Source organism: Bos grunniens, chromosome 28 (assembly GCF_055505025.1).
Source record: "Bos grunniens cultivar Pamir isolate PY7600 chromosome 28, Bosgru_T2T1.0, whole genome shotgun sequence".
NCBI classification, from domain to species: Eukaryota; Metazoa; Chordata; class Mammalia; order Artiodactyla; family Bovidae; genus Bos; species Bos grunniens.
Window position 1 is genome coordinate 36709735 of NC_141192.1, and position 24160 is coordinate 36733894.

The 24160-nt window shown below is 42.0% G+C and overlaps 1 protein-coding gene across 9 annotated transcripts in view; it reads right to left on the bottom strand.

Moving 5' to 3' along the window:
* MTR (5-methyltetrahydrofolate-homocysteine methyltransferase) overlaps nucleotides 1-24160 on the bottom strand; it is a 132546-nt gene that overhangs the window by 59675 nt on the left and 48711 nt on the right. For all 9 annotated transcript variants that reach the window (XM_086382787.1, XM_086382788.1, XM_086382792.1 and 6 more), the window contains one exon: nucleotides 2995-3174. In XM_086382787.1, the coding sequence (XP_086238913.1) occupies nucleotides 2995-3174 (180 nt within the window). The remainder of the gene's footprint in view (nucleotides 1-2994; nucleotides 3175-24160) is intronic.

Sequence of the window (24160 nt, forward strand, 5' to 3'; positions counted from 1 at the left end):
TCGCAGCACTGTTTATAATAGCCAGGACATGGAAGCAACCTAGATGTCCATCAGCAGATGAATGGATAAGAAAGCTGTGGTACATATACACAATGGAGTATTACTCAGCCATTAAAAAGAATACATTTGAATCAGTTCTAATGAGGTGGATGAAACTGGAGCCTATTATACAGAGTGAAGTAAGCCAGAAGGAAAAACACCAATACAGTATACTAACGCATATATATGGAATTTAGAAAGATGGTCACAATAACCCTGTGTACGAGACAGCAAAAGAGACACTGATGTATAGAACAGTCTTATGGACTCTGTTGCAGAGGGAGAGGGTGGGAAGATTTGGGAGAATGGCATTGAAACATGTATATCATGTATGAAACGAGTTGCCAGTCCAGGTTTGATGCACGATACTGGATGCTTGGGGCTAGTGCACTGGGACGACCCAGAGGGATGGTATGGGGAGGGAGGAGGGAGGAGGGTTCAGGATGGGGAACACATGTATACCTGTGGCAGATTCATTTTGATATTTGGCAAAACTAATACAATTTGTAAAGTTTAAAAATAAAATTAAAAAAAAATAAAATAGGAAGGCAGACTAAAAAAATAAAATAAAATAAAATAAACGTAGCAATTTGATGAAAAAAAAAAAAAAAAGAACTTCTTGTACCTAGACACAGACTACAACTTGGATATCAGGGAGACACGAAAGCAATGCTTCATTGTTTTTCCTACTATAATCTCCCTAAGGGAAAAGAAAAACTTCTGCTTTATCTCTGTGTACTTCTACAGTGACCATGATATGGCTACAATACATGGTGAGTGTGACATAAAGTATTTGCTGAATAGGGATTTCCCTGGCGGTCCAGTGGTTAAAACTCTGAGCTTTCACTGCAGGAGGCAGGGGTTCAATCCCTGGTTGGAGAACTAAGATCCGGCATGGTCCAGCTAAATATACACACACACACACATCTGTTGGATAAATAACAGAAAAAGAAAGAAACACCGACAGATAAGAGGAGGAAAACCAGAGAGGACAAACAGAGAGAAGTTGGTTATTCACGAGCTACTAGAAGGCTTCTATAGCCTAAAGGAACAATCTCCCTAGTTCACTAGAAACCTGACTAATTTTAAAAGGACAAAAGGAAACTGAGGTCCCCACCACACCTTATGACATATGAAGCATTAGCGTGCACGTAAAACAGGAACTCTTACTTCCTGTGAGATAGGGTACAGACTAGTTCAAGCATTTTGGGAGAGAGAGCTGCCTTTATCTACCACTGGACCCAACCCTTCTGCTTCTGGGTATATGCTATAGGGAACCTCACGAAGAGATACATACAAGAGATGTATACACACAGTTTTGTTCATAACTTACCCAAACTGGAAACAAACCAAGCGTATGTCAACTACAGAACAGTTAATTATGGAAAAGGTAAATGATGGAATATTATACATTAGTAAAATTGAACAAAGCACAACTACAACACAGGTGGAGGAAAAAGGCATAAGAATCTTAAGATTCTGTTTATATTAACATGAAGTTCAAAAATATGCAAAACTAACTATACTATTTCTACAGTGAATTCTTGCTATTTGTGGTACTTATGTTCCATGAGTCACTGCAAACACTGAACTGGGGCATGCTGAAAACCACTGCTCTCACAGGAAGTGCAGGGTTAGGTCTGTGAAACTCTGGTCGCAAAACTGTCATCACTGATCAACATATAACCCTGTTTCCTATGTGTCCATTTACAGCTATCTTGTTTAATATATACTGTTGATTCCCTAATGTTGTGCGCTCACAGCCCACAGCATGACAATTCATGTCTAAACAAAGTCCATCTAACAAACATTTTCTCCATGAAGCACATCACAGCCTTTGTGCACACAGGAACACAGGGCAGCACTTCACCATAGTACGCAGGGGCTATCCAAATACAGAAATCAATCAGCAAAATTTTAAAAAAGCTCAAAAACGTGAAAAATGTGGCACTAAACAGGCCATGAAAAGGGTGCTTGTTTACAGAATGAGGACTGAACCCAGGGATGCAGGGCGTTGCCTCTGTTAACTCATCCGGATCACAGCGGTCAGGCACTCAAGAGTTTTCACCACTCTGCATGTGTGCGTGCCCGTGAATGACTGCAGAAGAACAGTTAGTATTGATTTTGGAGTCACAAATAATTTTCTCTTTTTTAATAATCTTATTTATTAAATTTCTGGCTGTGCTGGGTATCTGTTGCTGCTTGGGCTTTCTCTAGTTGCTGTTGAGTGGAGGCTACTCTTCATTGCAATGCATGAGCTTCTCATCGTGGTGGCTTATCTTGTTGCTGAGCATGGGCTCTAGGGTGCACGGGCTTCAGGAGTTGCAGTACATGGGCTTAGTAGTTGTAGCTCCCGGGCTCCAGACCATAGGATCAATAGCTGTGGTGCACAGGCTTTGCTGCTCACCAGCATGTGGGAACTTTTTCTGGACCAGTGATCAAACCTGTGTCTCCTGCATTGGCAGGCAGATTCTTTACCACTGAGCCATCAGGGAAGCCCACAAATAAATTTTAGTGAGTAGGTAAATTTGCAAATAAAAAACCCAGGATAATTCAGATTGACTGTGTATATAGAAGTGTTAAAATCATACAGAAGAGCAGCAAGTAGTACCATAAAACTCAGAATGAGGTGTAATCAGAAAGGAAGAGACATGGGGCACTTTCCATTTCCTGTTTCAGGTCCCAGGTGGAAGCTACTATATGCCTCATAATCATTTATCAAACTCTGTATCTTTTATATATCCCCCAGTGTGTGTGTGTTTTACATCACAATATAAAACATAGAAAAAAATTTAAAAAGCTCCTAAATTTCAGAAAGCCAATTTGCTACAAGAATAAGAATGTCAATATTCCTTGCCAATAAATATATATATGTGAGCTCAAGCTATTCACTGAAGCCATATGATAAATCTAAGCAATGTCTTGGATAGAAAGGAGAAAAATGTTCATACTTACTTTAATGACTTTTGTTGCATTGATAAAATTAACAGCATACAAGTTATGTTCTTCCATCCCAGTACCAATGGTGAGGATATTAGGGTCAAAGATGATGTCATTTGGATTGAAGCCCAGTTTTTTCAAAAGGAGATGGTAGGCCCGGGTGCACACTCTGATTTTGGTATCTGTTTCTGTTGCCTGGGGAAGGAGTAAAAATGTAATTTGAAATAGAAAAATGAGGTGTTCTCTATGAAAACGGAAGGACCATTCACTTGTCGAAAGCACTTAGGTACCAATGCTTGGATTCCATAGAAATCCAAATGCCAAACAGCCTTTAAACATTTATCAAATTATCTCAGAGGAGGAATTGGTTTAAAGTCCCTTTATGTTTTCATCCACACAACAGCTATAATGCTTCTGTAAAAATCAAATCTCACACACACACATATGGTATATTAATATATAGGTTTCTTAAAAAGACACAAGTGATAAGAATTCAAATAAATGACAAAATTAGTGCCCCTCCTCTCTGGACCTGCCTGCACTCACCCAGGCTTTCTTGGCCCTTCCTATAGTAAGTCTACACAGATTCAAAGATGTGCATTTATTACCCACCTCCAACCCCACCCATCACAGCATTAGCTAATATATTTCCAAACAGTGACCCTAGGAAGCCAAGCACTGACTCCAGCAAAGCCCAACCCACCGATGCTTCCTACCTCCCTCAGAATCAGGTCCCGCACCTCCAATTTTAAGGTTTTATTTTTACAGAAGCAGTGTAGCTGTTGTGCTGATGAAAACATCTCCCCCCTCATCTACTCCACTCTCCCCACACCACTCCTTTGATGTTCCTGAGACCCACCAAGCTTGTCTTCCCTCAGGGCCAGTGTGGGAAGTGGCCACTATCTATTTCTATCCATGGCTGCCACTGCCTGGAACACACTGTGACATGGCAGCACTCAGGCCTCTGCACAAATGTCCCCTTTTCAGAGAAGCCTTCCTTAATCACGATCTCTAAACCAGTTCCACCACCGCCTTCTGCCTCCTCCACCCCTCTTCATAGCATCTCTCCTCCTAGAAATTATTTTCCATGTTACAGAAAAACCTGAACGAACTTTTTAGTCAACCCAATATATTTATCTGGCATGTTGTTTATTGTTTTTTACTTGTTTCTTTAGATATGATTAATTGGACTAGAATCAGTCTTGCTGTACCCCCAGAGCCGAGAGCAGTGCCTGCCAGAGGATGTGCTCAATATTTCTGTTGAATGAATGAATGTACCTCTGACTCAGAGCATTTCTGAACTTTGTCAGGGAAACTGTCTTCAGGTCAAATGTACAATCTCAATGCAAGGCTTATTCAGTGAATTACATGCTGAATGATTTCTGGTTGCAGAAAAAACAAATTTGCTCTAAAGAAAAAATGAATACTTGCTATCACTACAGAATTCCGAAAAAATAAGTAACATACAATTCTGAGTAAATATGCAAAATGTTTTTGAAAAATGGCCAACACCACTGAATGAAGTGTTGAGTCTTCCAAGCTAACTACTTGGAGGCAGGATACCCTTGACTGGATGTGAGTGCTAAGAGCGGTCGAGAAGCAGTTCCTGATCACACACATCTTCACCTCTAAGGGGAGCTCTCCAGGGGCCCACCGGGAGGAGGGGTGAGGATACTCTATGCAGTTCAAGGACATTTAGTGAGGCCCCATCCTCCAGAGAAAGGCATGGTGGTGGTGGTGGTGTTCAGTCGCTCATTCATGTCTGACTCTTTGCAACCCCATGGACTGCAGCACACCAGGCCTCCCTGTCCCTCACCATCTCCTGGAGTTTGCCCAAGTTCATGTTCATTGTATCAGTGATGCCATCCAACCATCTTATTCTCTGACGCCCTCTTCTCCTTCTGCCCTCAATCTTTCCCAGCATCAGGGACTTTTCCAAAGAATCGTCTGTTTGCATCAGATGACCAAAATACTGGCTCTTCAGTATCAGTCTTTCCGGTGAATATTCAGAGTTGATCTCCCTTAAGATTGACTGGTTTGATCTCCTTGCTGTCCAAGGGACTTTCAGGAAGGAGTCTTCTCCAGCACCACAGTTCGAAGGCATCAATTCTTTGCTGTTCTGCCTTCTTTACGGTCCAGCACTCACAACCGTATGCAACCACTGGGAAGACCATAGCCTTAACTATACAGGCCTTTGTTGGCAGAGCAATGCCTCTGCTTTTCAAGACACTGTCTAGGTTTGTCCCTGTATGGAACAACTGATGGGTTCAAGATCGAGAAAGGAGCATGACAGGGCTGTCTACTGTCACCCTGTTTGTTTACCCTATAAGCTGAGCACTTCATGAGAAATGCTGGGCTGGACAAGTTACAAGCTGGAATCAAGATAGACAGGAGAAACATCAACAACCTCAGACATGCAGATGATACCACTCTAATGGCACAAAGGGAAGAGGAAATAAAGAGCCTTTTGATGAGGGTGAAGGAGGAGAGTGAAAGAGTCGGCTTAAGACTAAATATTAAAAAAAACTAAGATCACGGCAACCAGTCCCATTACTACATGGCAAACAGAAGGGGAAAAGGTGGAAGCAGTGACAGATTTCCTCTTCTTGGGCTCCAAAAACACTGCAGACAGTGACTGCCACCATGAAATCAGAAGACGACTGCTTCTTGACAGGAGAAGCATGGTGAGAGGAACACACAAAAAACTCACTCAGATCTAGGCTTCTGACTGCTCTTCTACCTTGGTGTTCTTTCACAACTGGTCTCGTTGGTCTCTAATCTCTCCCTGTTCCTGTGGCTGCTCAGGTTAGAATTCACCTCCTGCTGGGGATGTGACTTAGCAGATCACAGGTTCTAGGGAACAGACCACAAGGAGGGGGCTCTGTAGCCCCACTGCTCCAGGCTTTAGGGAAGGTGGGAGACTCTCATCTTTCTTAACTGAATGTCTTCAACAACTTCTTACTTCTCCCTTCAATTAGTGATAAAGTTAAGGTTAAAATCAACATGTGAGCCCAGAAGAAAGTGGTCAAGAGCAGGTCACCTAGGGCTGCCTTTTCATCTTCAACTTCAATTATCCGTTCACCAGAGGGCCAAACAGAGGTCTAGGTTCTAGGTTAATGGCCCAGCTAAGCTCATTAACTGAATAGGAACAGGGGTTTGGGGCTACCAGTGCTGTTACTATTTCATAGTAACCTAGTTGGGTTGGTGAAGTGAAGTGAAAGTCGCTCAGTCGTGTCCAAATCTTTGTGACTCCACGGACTATACAGTCCATGGAATTCTCCAGGCCAGAATACTGGAGTGGGTAGCCTTTCCCTTCTCCAGGGGATCTTCCCAACTCAGAGATTGAACCCAGGTTTCCTGCATTGCAGGTGAATTCTTTACCAGCTGAGCCACAAGGGAAGTTGGGTTGGTAGGTCCTGGTCATTTCTTTCATCTGAGTCATGAATCTATCACTAGGTCAGAACCTAAGCAACCATCAGCTCCATAAGAATGAGGTCTTTTCAAATTGTTCTCCCAACACCTAGTACACTACTTGCCACACTAAAAGAAAGCAACTACCATCTGTTGAATAAACAAGCAAATCTCAGAATGCACAGTTTCAAAGGACAGGCCTTTGCCATAAGCATATCAAGCTAGATTCTCCAAGATTCCCTCTGTCCTGTTCTTCAGCCAGGGTGGTGACACAAACATGCTAATAAGCCTCAAGGCTTGAGGATTTTACAGATCCAGAAGGCTCTCAACTCTGCTGGCACATTTGAGTAACCCGAAGGGATTTCTGTTTTCTAATACTAATACCTGTTCCTGAACCTCACTCAAGACCAGTTAAATCAGAACCCTGAAATGAGACCTAAGTAACAGTATTTAAAGAGCCTCTTAGTGATCCTAATGTACAGCCCAGGTGAGAACCACTGATGAGTGAGATGCACCTTCTTAGGCTGAGTTAGAAGAAACCCCAGCGACAATACTGCAAACCTAAGGGCCAAGGTGGAGAAGGCAATGGCACCCCACTCCAGTACTCTTGCCTAGAAAATCCCATGGACGGCGGAGCCTGGTAGCTGCAGTCCATGGGGTCGCTAAGAGTCGGACACGACTGAGCGACTTCACTTTCACTTTTCACTTTCACTCATTGGAGAAGGAAATGGCAACCCACTCCAGTCTTCTTGCCTGGAGAATCCCAGGGATGGGGGAGCCTGGTGGGCTTCCGTCTATGGGTCACACAGAGTCGGACACGACTGAAGCGACTTAGCAGCAGCAGCAGCAAGGGCCAAGAGGGAGGAATAAATATCTTCTCTCTAATTTTACAATTTACTAGGTTTATCTACTAGGTGTATCTACTTAAGCTGTAGGAAAGCTAGATAGCCATCAGTAGGTACAGGCTTCGTTAATAAATCCACTGCTCAGCCACAGCATGATTATCAGACACTTAGGGAGAAATAAGATGAATGTAAAATAATTTTTTATTTATTTATCAAGGCTGATACTATGAGAAGGCAAAAAAAAGGATCAAAGACACCCAGATACTGTGAAAATGCAAGCTAACAAGAAGCAGAGAAGGAATGGACCAACTTAAGAGGCAGCTTAAAGGTTTCAAATGACTGAACCAGCTTAACATGGGACAGGGAATACAGCAGGGGCCATTCTGCTGCCAGAGTTCAAAATGGAAGTGGTGGAAGAGACGCACATGCCACCATCAGACAGGCACTGACAAGTCAGAAAGAAAAAGGCTGAGAAAGGGAACTTTCGAAGGGAAAAACAACATGACAAGAGACATCTGGGCTTTATAAAATCACTGAGGACATAGACTTTGTTCAGAAATCCTTGGAGTGGCTTCTTTACTGTAGTTAACGTGTGAACATGAGCTGAAGGCAAGGGTAAGGACACCCAGAGCCCAGGGAGAAGCAGCAGCCTGAGGGCAGAAATGGAGGCAGGGGATGAAGCTCAGGGGACAGCACTGAGCTGGGAGATGTGAGGTCACCTTGGAACGTCTCCCGGTTCACTCCTCACCTGAAAGAATGGAGGCTGTGCCCCTGACAGAACTCACACTTGAGGCAGAATGTGGATGCTAGGAACTTGGGATTAACGGGGAAATGGACAGGATTTCAGACTTGAAGTCAACATTGAGAGGCAACCTGGTGAGGAAAAGAGGACTGCATTTTCCCATCAGCGTTTTGTTTCTCAAGTTCATCTGATGGTCATAACTTGGCCAGGAACAGCATAGTTGCTCCTGGGTTGGGGGATGTGAAAATGAGTTTGGCTTGGAGTCCATGGCCAAGGGTGGGAGAAGGAGGTGGAGTGGGCACAGGTGCTCAGTGCCACGGACGGAAGGACAGCCAGGAGGGGCCCTGGGGAAGCACAATGGAGAAAGAATAAATCTCCACAAGTGGGATTTGGGAGCAGGGTGTGTGTGTTAGGGGAGGGGTAACAATGGAGGCTGCCCAGAAAAAAGGGAAGTTGAATAAAGGGAAGTTTCTCCATTAGCTGAGAATTTCTGATTGCTTAGATTTGACCTTGGAGCCAACTATGAAGAGGCAATCTGCCACGCAAGGGATTGGTGTAGACAAAATTGCAGGGAGAAGGTTCATAAGTTGCTTTTTCTAAGGCACTGTTTTCAAATACTATTGAGAACTTCACAGCCGATGAATCAGGCCAGCCAGAGACAGGCTGGTGACCAGGCAGCAGCAGAGCCAACCTGACTGCCCAGTGACATGACACTGACAAAATGCAATGCTGTTGGCCCTGTGTGTGTGTGCTCAGTTGTGTCCAGCTTTTTTGTGACCCCAGGGACTGTAGCCCACCAGGCTCCTCTGTCCCTGGGATTTCCCAGGGAAGACTACTGAAGTGGGTTGCCATTTCCTTCTCCAGAGAAGGAAATTCTTAGTACACATATCAATCCCTGGAAAGAGCAGAGGATGGGTCTGCTTTAGTACCTTCAAAGGGAAAGCTAGGAAGCAGATACAGTAGAAACAGACAGCTCCCAGGAAGAACAAAAGAAGACTGACCTACTATCTAGACATGTATTTAAAACAAATACCCCCAAATATTAGGTAAGACCTACAACCTATCTAGATAAGACCTATAACCTGCCAGGAGCCGGCGAGAGACATTCCACTCGTGACAAAGGTCATGAGGAAGGAGGCTCGGCATACGCAAAGGCGGGATCAAGCCTCAGGAGTCCCCCCGGATATTCTCGAGCATCTTCCCCCCAAAAACCAGAGTCTGCCTACTTTGTTGCTTTGTGCTCTCACCTCTGACTTTACTGGGGGCTGTCCCCCACCACCATCTCGCTCTCACTGACAAAGAGTTAACTTACAGCTCCAATTAATAAAGTTCCTGGGCAACTAGGAGTGTTTAAATCCAAACCCCTCAGATGGCTCTCTAACTCACCTGACAAGTTTACCCGGACTCCTACAGCTATGCATACGATTATTTACAGTCTCCCAGTCTCGAGAGGCATAGGAAGCTTAGAGCCTCTCAGAGAGTTAGAAACTGTCAGAATAAACAGTAAAGGATTTCATTGATGAGCCAATGCTTGTTGCCAAGTTTTCACATCCCCTGTATTGTATCCTTGAATGTGTATTAATTAATAGTTGGTATGTAGAAAAAATAAGTAGTGGCCTTGGTGTTAGAACTTTAGACCCTTAAGGTAATAAATGCTTTCCTTTGTTGTAAACCCATTACACATCCACCCTATAGAAATGCAATTTTATCTTTGGAAGATGGTGCCAAATCTTAAAATAATTACTCTTAGAGAAAATAAGTCTTTATTGATAAGTCCTTGTCAAGAGTCATAAAATGTTAATAGGCCTTCTGGCCAGAAGATGATGTAAATCACCTAAACCATTTGTATACGATAAATTTGCAGGAATGAAACCCTGGTTTTTGATAAGGATCAGAGACTGCTGACTTTGCATCACCTATTATCCTCTATGTGTAACTTAGGGTATATAAGCCCCTGTTAAAAATAAAGCTAAGGGCCTTGCTCACCAACGCTTGGTCTCCCCATGTCATTTTACTCCTTAACTTCCAGCTGAGTCTCCATCTGGAGCGCGGATATCCTCTGCGACCATTTATTTGCCTGGGCTTCTAAGACCCACTCGAGAAGGTGTCTAAGGTGGGGCACCTTCCGCTATTCGAGAGGGCGCCTGCGGCCTCCATGGTCAGAGCTAACCTGGTGTCACGGGTTATATTGATTTTCCGCGTAAACCAAGCTACTCAGCCTCTTTTCTCCACTGAATTTTCCTACTGAGCTATCCTCATTCTACTACTCTTTATATCTCTAATTAACATTTGAATAGGTCGCCTAAGCCGTCTCTCCTTCGAATACCCTGGATCAGCCGGGGCTGAACCCCGGCAATAACCTATCTAGTTTTGCCTTCCTTTTAACAGGGCTTCCCAGGTAGTGCTCCAAGCCCTAAAAATGAACTCTCTCCCTGCTTTTCAGATCTTTCTGGAATCCTACTGTCCTAGATTTTCCCTGCTTCATCAAGTCTTTCTTCCACTTTCACCAAAACCTCTGAAAGACACTGAATCTTGAAAGGAGCTGGGTCCTCTACTGGCCTTTATATATTCTCAGTGCCCAGAGCCAGCACTTGGCAGATAGAAGAGGATTAAATACGAAAACCTTATTTGTCCTTTCTCCATCAGCCAGATAACATCAGAGAGAAAAATGAGTTTCAGAAAAGAAGTCGCCCCGGATTAAGAACTGGGTAACTCACAATCAAAAATGGACAAAAGATCTAAAGAAGACATACAGATGGCCAAAGAGAAACGGAAATCAAAATTTGCAAATCAAAATACCTATGATGAGGTATTACCTCACATCAGTAAGAATCAGTTCAGTCACTCAGTCATGTCCGACTTTTTGCGAACCCATGAACCACAGCATGCCAGGCCTCCCTGTCCATCACCAACTCCCAGAGTCCACCCAGACCCATGTCCATTGAGTCGGTGATGCCATCCAACCATCTCATCCTCTATTGTCCCCTTCTCCTCCTGCCCTCAATACTTCCCAGCATCAGGGTCTTTTCAAATGAGTCAGCTCTTCACATCAGGTGGCCAAAGTATTGGAGTTTCAGCTTCAGCATCAGTCCTTCCAAAGAACACCCAGGACTGATCTCCTTTAGGATGGACTGGTTGGATCTCCTTGCAGTCCAAGGGACTCTCAAGAGTCTTCTCCAACACCACAGTTCAAAGCATCAATTCTTTGGCACTCAACTTTCTTTATAGTCCAACTCTCACATCCATACATGACTATTCAAAAATCATAGCCTTGACTAGACGGGCCTTTGTTGGCAAAGTAATGTCTCTGCTTTTGAATATGCTGTCTAGGTTGGTCATAACTTTCCTTACAAAGAGTAAACGTTTTTTAATTTCATGGCTGCAGTCACCATTTGCAGTGATTTTGGAGCCCCCAAAAATAAAGTCAGCCACTGACTGACATCAGTCAGAATAGTCATCACCAAAAAGTCTACAATAACAAATGCTGCAATAGAAAGGGGAACATAAACCGGTGCAGTCACTGTGGAAAATGGTATGGAGGTTCCTCAAAAAATTAAAAATAGAGCTACAACATGATTCACAATCCCACTCTTGGGCATATATCCAGAGTAAACCACAATTCAAAAAGATGCTATTGGCAATTTGGACCAGATAATTCTGTGCTTTGTAGGGTTTTTAGCAGTATCCTTGCCCTCTCCCACTAGATGTCAGAAGGACATCCCCTCCCAACAACCCAGTCATGACAACAAACAAAAATCTGTCTAGACATTGCCAAGTGTCTCCTGGGGTGGCCAAATCACCCCATTTGGGAACTACTGGTTTAGAAGAACCACCAGTGACATAGCAGGTGAGGAGATCAGAAAGCAGACTCATCTGAATGGTCTTTATCATGAGCCAATGTCTCTTCAAGGCTTTTCTCTAGAAACAATAGAGAGAGGCTGTTAGCTAGAAAATCCTACTCCACAAAGCCAAATACTACAGGCTGGATGAAGCAACACTATGTCTCAACAGGAGCAAATGAATCCACTCAAATCTCTCTCACAACAAATGCATTCCGGGAAACTGGGACCCTCAGCATTGGAGGTATGCCAACTGAATGTCATGCTATTATTTCTGGTGGACAGGATGAACACCCCAGGCATGGAGGTAAGACCAAACGTGGGTCGGAGGCTTATGCTCCTCATATTCCTACAACAAACTCTCACCTCTGAAGGCGCACTGGACAAGTCTCCTTCCTACAAAGAATTTAAAATACAATCCATCTTATAAAGAAAGGCTAAAGGAGAGAAATACTCAACCATGTCATCTTCGCCAGAGAGGGGTGACCTCTCTATAGCCACTAAAAAGGAGTCTCTTGAAATGTGAAAATATACATCAGATTTTAACAAAGCTCAAAGAGTGTCAGAGAAGAAAAATTGAGAATCAACTCCTTGGCTGGGGTCAACTACCTTCAGCAAAGTAAAAGTAAAGGTGATTTTGGTTTCCTAGAACTACTGGTACACATCCTACTGGAAAATAAAACTACGGGTACACACGCTACTGGAATATTCAACTCAAAACCAGTATCAACTTATCTGAATTTAATTAAAAAGCTGATGAAATAAAAATCTAAAAATTATACCAAAGGAAAAATATTTATGAAAGGAAAAATAAACAAAAATCACAACAAGGAAACAACACAAATACATAGGAATGCTCTTGAGATTTCCTATTAAAGAAAAACTATAAAACTTGATTGAATAGTAACTGGAAAGACATATCATGTTCCTGAATGACTCCCAGATACAGATTCCTCATTATTTTCTAGATTCGGTGCTAAGTCACTTCAGTCATGTCTGACTCTGCTTCCCCAAGGACTGTAGCCTGCTAGGTTCCCCTGTCTACGGAATTCTCCAGGCACAAATACTGGAGTGGGCTGCCATGCCCTTCTCCAGTTTTCAAGATTCAGTTCAGTTCAGTTCAGCCGCTCAGTTGTGTCCGACTCTTTGTGACCCCATGAACTGCAGCACACCAGGCCTCCCTGTCCATCACCAACTCCTGGAGTTCACCCAAACCCACGTCCATCAAGTCAGTGATGCCATCCAGCCATCTCATCCTCTGTCATCCCCTTCTCCTCCTGCCCCCAATCCCTCCCAGCATCAGTCTTTTCCAATGAGTCAACTCGTCACATGAGGTGGCCAAAGTACTGGAGTTTCAGCTTTAGCATCAGTCCTTCCAAAGAACAACCAGGACTGATCTCCTTCAGAATGGACTGGTTGGATCTCCCCACAGTCCATGGGACTCTCAAGAGTCTTCTCCAACACCACAGTTCAAAAGCATCAATTCTTCTGCGCTCAGCTTTCTTCACAGTCCAACTCTCACATCCATACATGAGCACTGGAAAAACCATAGCCTTGACTAGACAGACCTTTGTTGGCAAAATAATGTCTCTGCTTTTGAATATGCTGTCTAGGTTGGTCATAACTTTCCTTCCAAGGAGTAAGCATCTTAATTTCATGGCTGCAGTCACCATCTGCAGTGATTTTGGAGCCCCCCAAAATAAAGTCTGACACTGTTTCCACTGTTTCCCCATCTATTTGCCATGAAGTGATGGGACCAGATGCCATGATCTTAGTTTTCTGAATGTTGAGCTTTAAGCCAACTTTTTCACTCTCCTCTTTCACTTTCATCGAGAGGCTTTTTAGTTCCTCTTCACTTTCTGCCATAAGGGTGGTTAGGATTAGTTAATTTTAATCAATATCCTGATAGAGTTTTATTTCTCTATAAATTATAAAATTATTTTAAAATCATTTTAACATAGGAAAATGTGTTGAATATAATGAATCTTTTATATGAAAATACTGATTATCTTTTCATATAATCAGTATACACATGTATAAGCAAAAATAATATAGTCTATTCTATTATGTGCTAACTGTACTTCTAAGAAGCCTTACATAATCAAAAATTGTCATATAAAAATAATCATTTCAATCAGAAAAGGAGAATTCAATCTAGAAAGTGAGTAGTGATAGTTATTTTTCCCCACAGAAGATTCTTACTATAATTTATATATTATCACATAAGAAATTCCCTGGCAGTGGTTAAGAATCCACGTAGGGGACACTGGTTTGATCCCTGGTCCAGGAAGACCCCACATGCTACAGGGCAACTGAGCCTTTGTGTTACAACTGCTGAAGCCCAGAGGCCCTAGAGCCTGTACTCTGCAACAAGTAAAGCTCAGCAATAAGAGGCCCTCACACTGCAACTAGAGAGTACCCCCCACTGGTCACAACTAGGAAGCTGGTGCATAGCAACGAAGATCCAGCACAGCCTAGAACAAATAAATAAAGTTATAAAACTTTTTTTTTTTAAAGTTGATTTAAACTACTAACATCAACCAAAAAACAGAGATGCTTCCTTATTTGCCTTCTAATCTAGAAGTCTTAAGGCCAGTTCTGTCATATCTGGCCTTGACCTTGCTTTGACCTTGAGGTTGTCATCATAGTATAGATGACAAGCATAAAGCAAAGACAGCCATCATGTACTGGAACAACAGTATGTGTGAATTCCTCTGCTTTATTTGGTTGCAACAGTGGTTTTCCATTTAAGAGAGCTTTCTACTTATAACGTGTGCTATCAGTCAAGCAAAGCAAATCTTGGTTCTTAACTGATTGTTACACTCAATAGTGTTGTGAACTCAATCGACAGAAGAAATGCCTTTGCACCAAAATATCTGCATTGTTGTTTCCTGAACTTTTCAACTACATGAATTTTTTTGCTCTGCTCTTTATAATTTTTAATACAATTCTTTAATGAGCATGTAAGTCTATAATCATACAGAAAAATATTTTTAATTAGGAAAAGCATTTTTGAAAAAGGCACCTTTAATTTCACCATCTCACTCTAACAATTATTCTCCTTTACAACATTTTCCTCCAAACTTTACCAAATGGAGTTTTTATGTAGCTGTATATATACAGTGTCTATATAACTAATGTTTTATGGTTTTATTTATATCTTGAAAGCACTGTTATGCTGCACCACAATATTCATAATTAATACTTAAATACTTTGAATAATATTTCAACAGACTGATGTAACATAAGTTATCAGTATCTACCCATTTGGGCATTAAGGTTATTATATCGTCAATAAAAAGCTAGTGAAAAATCTCTTCATATACAGTATTCTTATGCTGCTAATGCTTTTATTGGGATAACTTCCCAGAAATGAGATCATTATCTCAAAGGGTATGAACATTTTTATGCCTTTAGGTATTACAGGGTCATTCAAAAGGACTATCCCTGGAGAAGGAAATGACAACCCACTCCAGTATTCTTGCCTGGAATTGACAAGTCCATTGACAGAGGAGCCTGGCAGGCTGCAGTCCATGAAGTTACATGACTGAGCACACAGGCATGAGGGTGGAGGGAGATGTGTTTGTAGCAATAAACTCGGTAGAACTTAAAAAAAAAAGTCAATCCCAATTTATGCTACACTCTACAATGAACAAGACTTTCTCTTTACCACTGTTATACCAGCACAGATCTTGATGATTTTAAAGTATACTTTTGCTAACTTAGTAAGGACAAACCATTACCTTAATATGGCCCTAATGTGTATTTTTCTCATAACTGGCAAGTCAAAAAATTTCTTCTACATTTGCTCTTTATTTGTGGACACATTCAAATCTAAATTGGGAACGCTTGTTCTTAGCCAAGATCAAGTACTCTGCAGTGGAGATAACACAGGATTTGGAAGCATGTATCAGTTTTCAAACCAGGCAGGCCAGGGATCCAAATGTGGCTCCGTTATGTCCCAGCCATTTGACCTTGGCTCACTGTAAAACAGGACGACAGCTACCCCACGTGGCTGCTATAAGGACTAAATGAGACAAACTCTGCTGCTGGTTTTCAGCCAGAGTATTCATGAGAATCACCTCCAAGCCTGTAAAATTATTGAAGCCAGATCTTACCCCAGGCCAAATGAGTCAGAAACTCAAGGGGCAGAACCCAGGGCTATGTATGTTTTTTTAAAAGCACAGGCAGTGACTATCCTTCCCTGTGGGAACATTTCTGCTTTACAATCCCAGGAAAGCACCACATACACAAAGCACACAACACTCCACTCTCATTCTCAGAGCTTACCTTGCCTCCTGCTTCACTGAGAAAACAGAAGCACAGACTCCCCCAGCATTCTCAGCTCGGCCTTCTCTCCTGCACTGTGAGCATGCTAACTCCCCCTCCCTGTGCAGACTGGCTGCCAGTCCTCTCAGCCCACGAGGTCATGGACCCAGCAAGTGCCCCCTTTCTCTTGCACATCAATTCCTCCCCTTCTGTCTACCAGGTCATTCCCACCAGCTTACAAAACCATGTGGTCACATCACGTACCTTCACACAGACACACACACACATTCATTTTTATTCTCACATGCATCCCTGGTTTCCACTCTATTTCTGTTCCCCTTTATGGCAAAACTCCCCTCAAATGGTTTACATCTGCTGCCCCCATCCCCTTCTCTGCAAGATCATAAACTATTCCGTTTCCAAATCCAAGGGTAAATGCTTGTCTCTTCCTCCCTGATCTATCCTCAGCTCACCATGCCCTTCAGAAAGCTTGTTCTTCACTTGGCTTCCAGGTGAACTCTCTCCTCTGGTTCCTCTTTTACCAAGGAAGCATGTCCTTCCTAAGTCCTTCCGAAAGCATCCTCTCCTCTTCCTGACCATGAAGCACTGTGGCTGAAAGAGTCACTTGTTCCTAGGACCTCTTATCTACTATGGTTCCTTTGGTGAAGTCAGTCTCACTGCTTTAATTTTCATCAATGCACAAATAATTCCCAAGGAAGGGAATCTTATCTTCAAGCCAGACTCTGCCCAGGAAAACCAGACTCATCTACACAAGCACACACTTAACATACAAACATGTGTCCAAACACACACTTCTAGTCAACCCCATCCAAACAGGCTGTTCCCTGACCTTCTATCTCACCTTCCCAGGCCAAAAAACCTAAAAACTTCCCAGACTCCTCCTCCTTTCATGGCTCACAGCCTCCATGAAGGCAAATCCTACTGGCTCTATTTCAAAAATATATCTAGAAACCGATGAGTCCTTACATATTCTATTGCTCCCACCTTGGTCCCAGTCACAATCATCTCTCACCTGAACTACAGCAACAACCTCCAATGGTTCTGCTTGGTCCCCACAGACTCTTCTCCACAAAGAACCAGAGTGGTTTTGAAATACAACTCAGACCAGGTTCACTCCTCTGCTCAGAACCCTTCAGTGGCTTCTCAGATCACTCAGGGGAAAAGTCCAAGTGTTAGCAGAGGTCTGCAAGACCCTACGTGATTTGACCTGAAGGCTTTCTAACATCATGTCCTCCCCCATCACCTCTTCTCCCCTCTGATCTGGCTCTTCCAGCCACCCTGTGGTTTTCAAACATGACCTGCAGGCGTCTATCTCAAGGCTCCCTCTGCCCTACATTTTTACATGTTTCATTCCTTGGTTCCCTTCAGCTTTCTGCTAAGATGTCACCTTATCCATGAGGCCATCTCCAACCACCCTACATAAAAGAGCATCTCCCACCGTGGTACGCCTGTCACCCTCATTCTCTCCATATCCCTTCATTGTATTCAACACTACCCAGGGGTGTGTGCGTGTATTTTTATGTTGTTTTTTCCCTTATTCCTTTTGCCCCCTAAGAATACAAATTGTGCACGGGAAGGGACTAGGTTTTGTTCCTTGCTAACTCCTCACAGCCTGGCACATACTAGGTGCTCAAGATACATTTGAAGGAATTAGAGAAGACATCTGCCTCCTTTAAACAGGCTGCTATATAAATTTGAAAAAGAACATTTAGGTAACAAAAAAGAGCTCCTGGAAGAACATAAAATTCAAGAGAACATAAACATAAAACTCAAGAGAAGATAAATGTAGATGTCAAAATCTCACAAATGTCAAAGTTGAAAAACTGGAGAGAAAAGGTAAAAAAATTAGGCAATCTTTCCAAAACATCCAGTTTCTGAATAATACACAGGCCACGAGAGGATAAACCATTCAAGGAAACTTCTTGCAACTGTGGCCGTAAGTGTCCTGACTGACAGTGCCTACTGAGGGCTTAACACAATGAATGGCTCATGATCACGAAACTTCAGAAAACCATGGACACAGCAGATCCAAGAAACATCCAGAAAAAGGGTCAATAAACAGGCTTCATAAAAAGAATCAAGGGTTAGACAAGCACTGAGCTTCTTACCAGTACCAACTGAAACTACAAGACAACGGATCAATGAGTTAAAAACATAGAGAAAATAATTTCAGGCTTGTACTCATATAATTTTCAATTAAGTATAAAAGTAGAATAAAGCCATTTTCAGACACATAAGGCTTCAAAAATGTTTACTTTCATGTCTTCTTTCACCAGAGGATGCACTTCGCTAAATAAGAGATTAAACCAAGTATGAGGAAACTGAAATCTAAACAGCTATGAGAGAGGTGAAAAGAACTGTCAGGATGATGGGGAGGGACATATCACAGCGACAGCTATGCCATCAGTCTCCTGAGCAACCACTCCTGATTATGTCAGAAGTCTTGGAGGGAGAATTATTCAACAAATTAAAATGACAGTCTACTTAAGGTGTCTGCATACACTGCATACTGGAAATTTACACAACTAGGGAAGAGTTTGAAAATATATAAAAACAAAATAAACACAAAGGTAAGTATTAACTTCTCAGAAAACAAAGAGGATTCAGGAAAGGAAAATGAATCATGGTAAACTACACGGCTCCACTTTTGCACTCAGTTCAGTTCAGTTGCTCAATCATGTCCAACTCTTTGCGACCCCATGGACTGCAGCATGCCAGGCCTCCCTATCCATCACCAACTCCTGGAGTTTACTCAAACCCATGTTCATTGAGTCGGTGATGCCATCCAACCATCTCATCCTCTGTCGTCCCTTTCTCCTCTCTCCTTCAATCTTTTCCAGCATCAGGGTCTTTTCAAATGAGTCAGCTCTTTGCATCAGGTGGCCAAAGTATTCGAGTTTCAGCTTCAACATCAGTCTTTCCAATGAACACCCAGGACTGATCTCCTTTAGAATGGACTGGTTGGATCTCCTGGCAGTCCAAGGGACTCTCAAGAGTCTTCTCCAACACCACAGTTCAAAAGCATCAATTCTTTGTGCTCACCTTTCCTTATAGTCCAACTCTCACATCCATACATGACTACTGGAAAAACCACAGCCTTGACTAGATGGACCTTTGTTGGCAAAGTAATGTCTCTGCTTTTCAATATGCTGTCTAGGTTGGTCAAACTTTTCTTCTGAGGAGCAAGTGTCTGTTAATTTTATGGCTGCAGTCACCATCTGCAGTGATTTTGGAGCCCAAAAAAATAAAGTCTGCCACTGTTTCCCCATCTATTTGCCACGAAGTGATAGGACCAAATGCAATGATCTTTGTTTTCTGAATGTTGAGCTTTAAGCCAACTTTTTCACTCTCCTCTTTCACTTTCATCAAGAGGCTTTTTGGTTCCTCTTCACTTTCTGCCATAAGGGTGGTGTCATCTGCATATCTGAGGTTATTGATATTTCTCCCTGTAATCTTGATTCCAGCTTGTGCTTCTTCCAGCCCAGCATTTCTCATGATGTACTCTGCATATAAGTTAAATAAGCAGGGTGACAATATACAGCCTTGACGTACTCCTTTTCCTATTTGGAACCAGTCTGTTGTTCCATGTCCAGTTCTAACTGTTGCTTCCTGACCTGCATACCGGTTTCTCAAGAGGCAAGTCAGGTGGTCTGGTATTCCCATCTCTTTCAGAATTTTCCACAGTTTATTGTGATCCACACAAAGGCTTTGGCATAGTCAGTAAAGCAGAAATATATGTTTTTCTGGAACTCTCTTGCTTTTTCCATGATCCAGTGGATGTTGGCCATTTGATCTCTGGTTTCTTTGCCTTTTCTAAAACCAGCTTGAACATGTGGAAGTTCATGGTTCACATATTGCTGAAGCCTGGCTTGGAGAATTTTGAGCATTACTTTACTAGCGTGTAAGATGAGTGCAATTGTGTGGTAGTTTGAGCATTCTTTGGCACTGCCTTTATTAGGGATTGGAATGAAAACTGACTTTTGCCAGTCCTGTGGCCATTGCTGAGTTTTCCAAATTTGCTGGCATGTTGAGTGCAGCACTTTCACAGCATCATCTTTTAGGATTTGCAATAGCTCAACTGGAATTCCATCACCTCCACTAGTTTTGTTCATAGTGATGCTTTCTAAGGCCCACTTGAGTTCACATTCTAGGATGTCTGGCTCTAGGTGAGTAATCACACCACCATGATTATCTGGGTCGTGAAGATCTTTTTTGTACAGTTCTTCTGTGTATTCTGGCCACCTCTTCTTAATATCTTCTGCTTCTGTTAGGTCCATACCATTTCTGTCCTTTATTGAGCCCATCTGTGCATGAAATGTTCCCTTGGTATCTCTAATTTTCTTGAGGACATCTCTACTCTTTCCCATTCTATTGTTTCCCTCTATTTCTTTGCAGTGATCACTGAGGAAGGCTTTCTTATAACTCCTTGCTATTCTTGGAACTCTCGATTCAAATGGGTATATCTTTCCTTTTGTCCTTTGCTTTTTGTTTCTTTTCTTTTCACAGCTGTTTGTGGACCTCCTCAGACAGCCATTTTGCTTTTTTGCATTTCTTTTTCTTGGGGATGGTCTTGCTCCCTGTCTCCTGTACAATGTCGTAAACCTCCGTCCATAGTTCATCAGGCACTCTGTCTATCAGATCTAGTCCCTTAAATCTATTTCTCACTTCCACTTTATAATCGTAAGGGGCTTTGATTTAGATCATACTTGAATGGTCTAGTGGTTTTCCCTACTTTCTTCAATTTAAGTCTGAATTTGGCAATAAGGAGTTCATGATCTGAGCCACAGTCGGCTCCCAGTCTTGTTTTTGCTGACTGTATCAAGCTTCTCCATCTTTGGCTGCAAAGAATATAACCAATCTGATTTCGGTGTTGACCATCTGGTGACGTCCATCTGTAGAGTCTTCTCTTGTGTTGTTGGAAGAGGGTGCTTGCTATGACCTGTGCATTTTCTTGGCAGAACTCTATTAGCCTTTGCCCTGCTTCATTCTGTATTCCAAGGCCAAATTTGCCTGTTACTCCAGGTGTTTCTTGACTTCCTACTTTTGCATTCCAGTCCCCTATAATGAAAAGGACATCTTTTTGGGGTGTTAATTCCAGAAGGTCTTGTAGGTCTTCATAGAACCATTCAATTTCAGCTTCTTCAGCATTACTGGTTGGGGCACAGACTTGGATTACTGTGATATTGAATGGTTTGCCTTGGAAATCAACACAGATCATTCTGTCTTTTTTGAGACTGCATCCAAGTACTGCATTTCGGACTCTTGTTGACTATGATGACTACTCCATTTCTTCTAAGGGATTCTTGCCCACAGTAGTAGACATAATGGTCATCTGACTTAAATTCACCCATTCCAGTCCATTTTAGTTCACTGATTCCTAAAATGTCGACGTTCATTCTTGCCATCTCCTGTTTGATCACTTCCAATTTGCCTTGATTCATGGACCTCACATTCCAAGTTCCTATGCACTATTGCTCTTTATAGCATCGGACCTTGCTACCATCACCAGCCACATCCACAACTGGGCACTGTTTTTGCTTGGCTCCGTCTCTTCATTCTTTTCGGAGTTATTTCTCCACTGATCTCTGGTAGTATATGGGGCACTTACTGACCTGGGGAATTCATCTTTCAGTGTCATATCTTTTTGCCTTTTCATACTGTTCATGAGGTTCTCAAGGCAGGAATACTGAAGTGGTTTGCCATTCCCTTCTCCAGTGGAGCACATTTTGTCAGAACTCTCCACCATGACCCGTCCTTCTTGGGTGGCCCTACACAGCATGGCTCATGGTTTCATTGAGTTAGACAAGGCTGTGGTCCATGTGATTAGATTGGTTAGTTTTCTGTGATTGTGGTTTTCAATCTGTCTGCCTTCTGATGGAGAAGGATAAGAGGCTTATGAAAGCTTCCTGATGGGATAGATTGACTGAGGGGGATACTGGGTCTTATTCTGATGGGCGGTGCCATGCTCAGTAAATCTTTAATTTTCTGTTGATGGGTGGAGCTGTGTTCCCTCCCTGCTATTTACCTGGGGCCAAATTTACCTGCTATTTACCTGAGGTGGAGGTAATGAAGAACAGTGACCTCCCTCAAAAGATCCCATGCATGTACTGCTATAGTCTGTGTCCCCAAGCCTGCAGCAGGCCACCAGTGACCCACACCTTCGCTGGAGACTCCTGGACCCACCCCAGACACCTACAGGCAAGTCCGGGACAGTCTCCTGTGGGGTCACTGTTCCTTTCTCCTGGGTCCTGGTGCACAAGCTTCTGCTGTGCCCTCCAAGAGTCTATTTCCCAGTCCTGTGTAAGTTCTGGCAGCTCTAAGTACTTTTACACTACTTAATATAAGTGCCAAAAATAGTTACAACTGAAATTAACTATATTGGAAAGATGGGGGGATAAAAGGAAAGATACATGGAGTGGGGGTAGAGGATGATGAAAAAGTCAAGTTCTTAACCACTAGAACAGCAATAAATAATAACTAAAACTGGAATTTGAAGATGAGGAGGTAAATGATATAAGAATCAGCTAAATTGTAAGCAGTTGTCTGGGGATCTGGAGGCTTAGGGCTTTTGTTTTTCATAAAACAATATATGCTTTATGTTTTCATAAAAAAAACATACGTCTCTTTAACTATCTGCATAGTCGTACCTTTGGTAAAAAAATAAAAATTATGTCAACTGGCCTTACCACACTTAACTAGCAGCAGAAGATGACTTTTCAGAAGGAAAATTTAACAATGTATATCAAAATGTCACATAAGCACACTCTTTGACCTAGCCATTCCACTTTTACGAACTAAGAAAATCACTCTACAAGGGAAAAACGAATGCATGACTTAGGATATTCATTGGCTATTTTGTGTTTCTTTTTCTAAAAATTGCTGCTCATTTTCTTTGTTCATTCTTCCACTGACTTGATAGGGGTATTTTACTCTCTGATTTATAGAAACTTTTTGCATATTAGGGGTATTAACCCACTGTTGTAACTCATGCTGCAAATAAAACCATATCTTTTGTCATACGAAGTTTTACATTTTTATATAAATAGGTCTATCAGTTTTATTTCTGGCTTTCTAAATTTAGATAAATATTTTCCCATATATTCTTTGGACTTTTTTTTTTACATTTAGACCTTTAATTGATGTATATTTTATTTTGGTATATGGTGGGAAATTGGGCTCAAGTTTATTTTCTTCTAAAATCATAGCCAGTTGTCCAATAGCATTTATTGAGTAATTTCTTTTTCAACTGATGTAGAGACTAAAATATAATCAAATTTTCATATTTAGATAGATGTAAACAGGTGTACACACATACACACACACACATATATATATACACACAAACATGTATACGTATATATAGAGGCAGACCTTGTTTTACTGTTCTTCATAGATACTGCATTGCTTTACAAACTGAAGTTATGTGGCAACCAAGCATTAAGCAAATCTATTGATACCACTTTTACAACAGCATTTGCTCACTTCATGTCTATGTGACATTTTGGTAATTCTCACAATGTTTCAAACTTATTTTTTATTATTCTACTTGTTATGGTGATCTTTGATGCTACTACTATAACTCCCTGGAGGTTCAGATGATAGCAGTTTTTAGCAATAAAGTATTTTTAATTAAGGTATGTACTTTTTTTCTAGACAATCGATCTCCGAGTTTGGAAGATCCCCTGGAGAAGGGAATGGCAACCCACTCCAGTATTCTTGCCTGGGAAATCCAGGGACAGACGAGCCCCGTGGGTTACAGTCCATGGGGTTGCAAAGAGTCAGACACGACTAAATGACTAACACTTTCACTTTCAATGTTATTGCACACTTAATAGACTATAGTATAGTGTAAACATAATTTTTCTATGCACTAGGAAACCAAAAGTTCATGTGACTGGCTTTCCTACGATATTTGCTTTATTGCAGTGGCCTGGAATGGAACCCATGGTATCTCTAAGGTATGCCCATGTGTATACATATGTATGGTACATACAGTATACACATCTGTTTTGGACTCAGTTCTCTTCCACTGCTTTAAGCCACCGTGTAACACA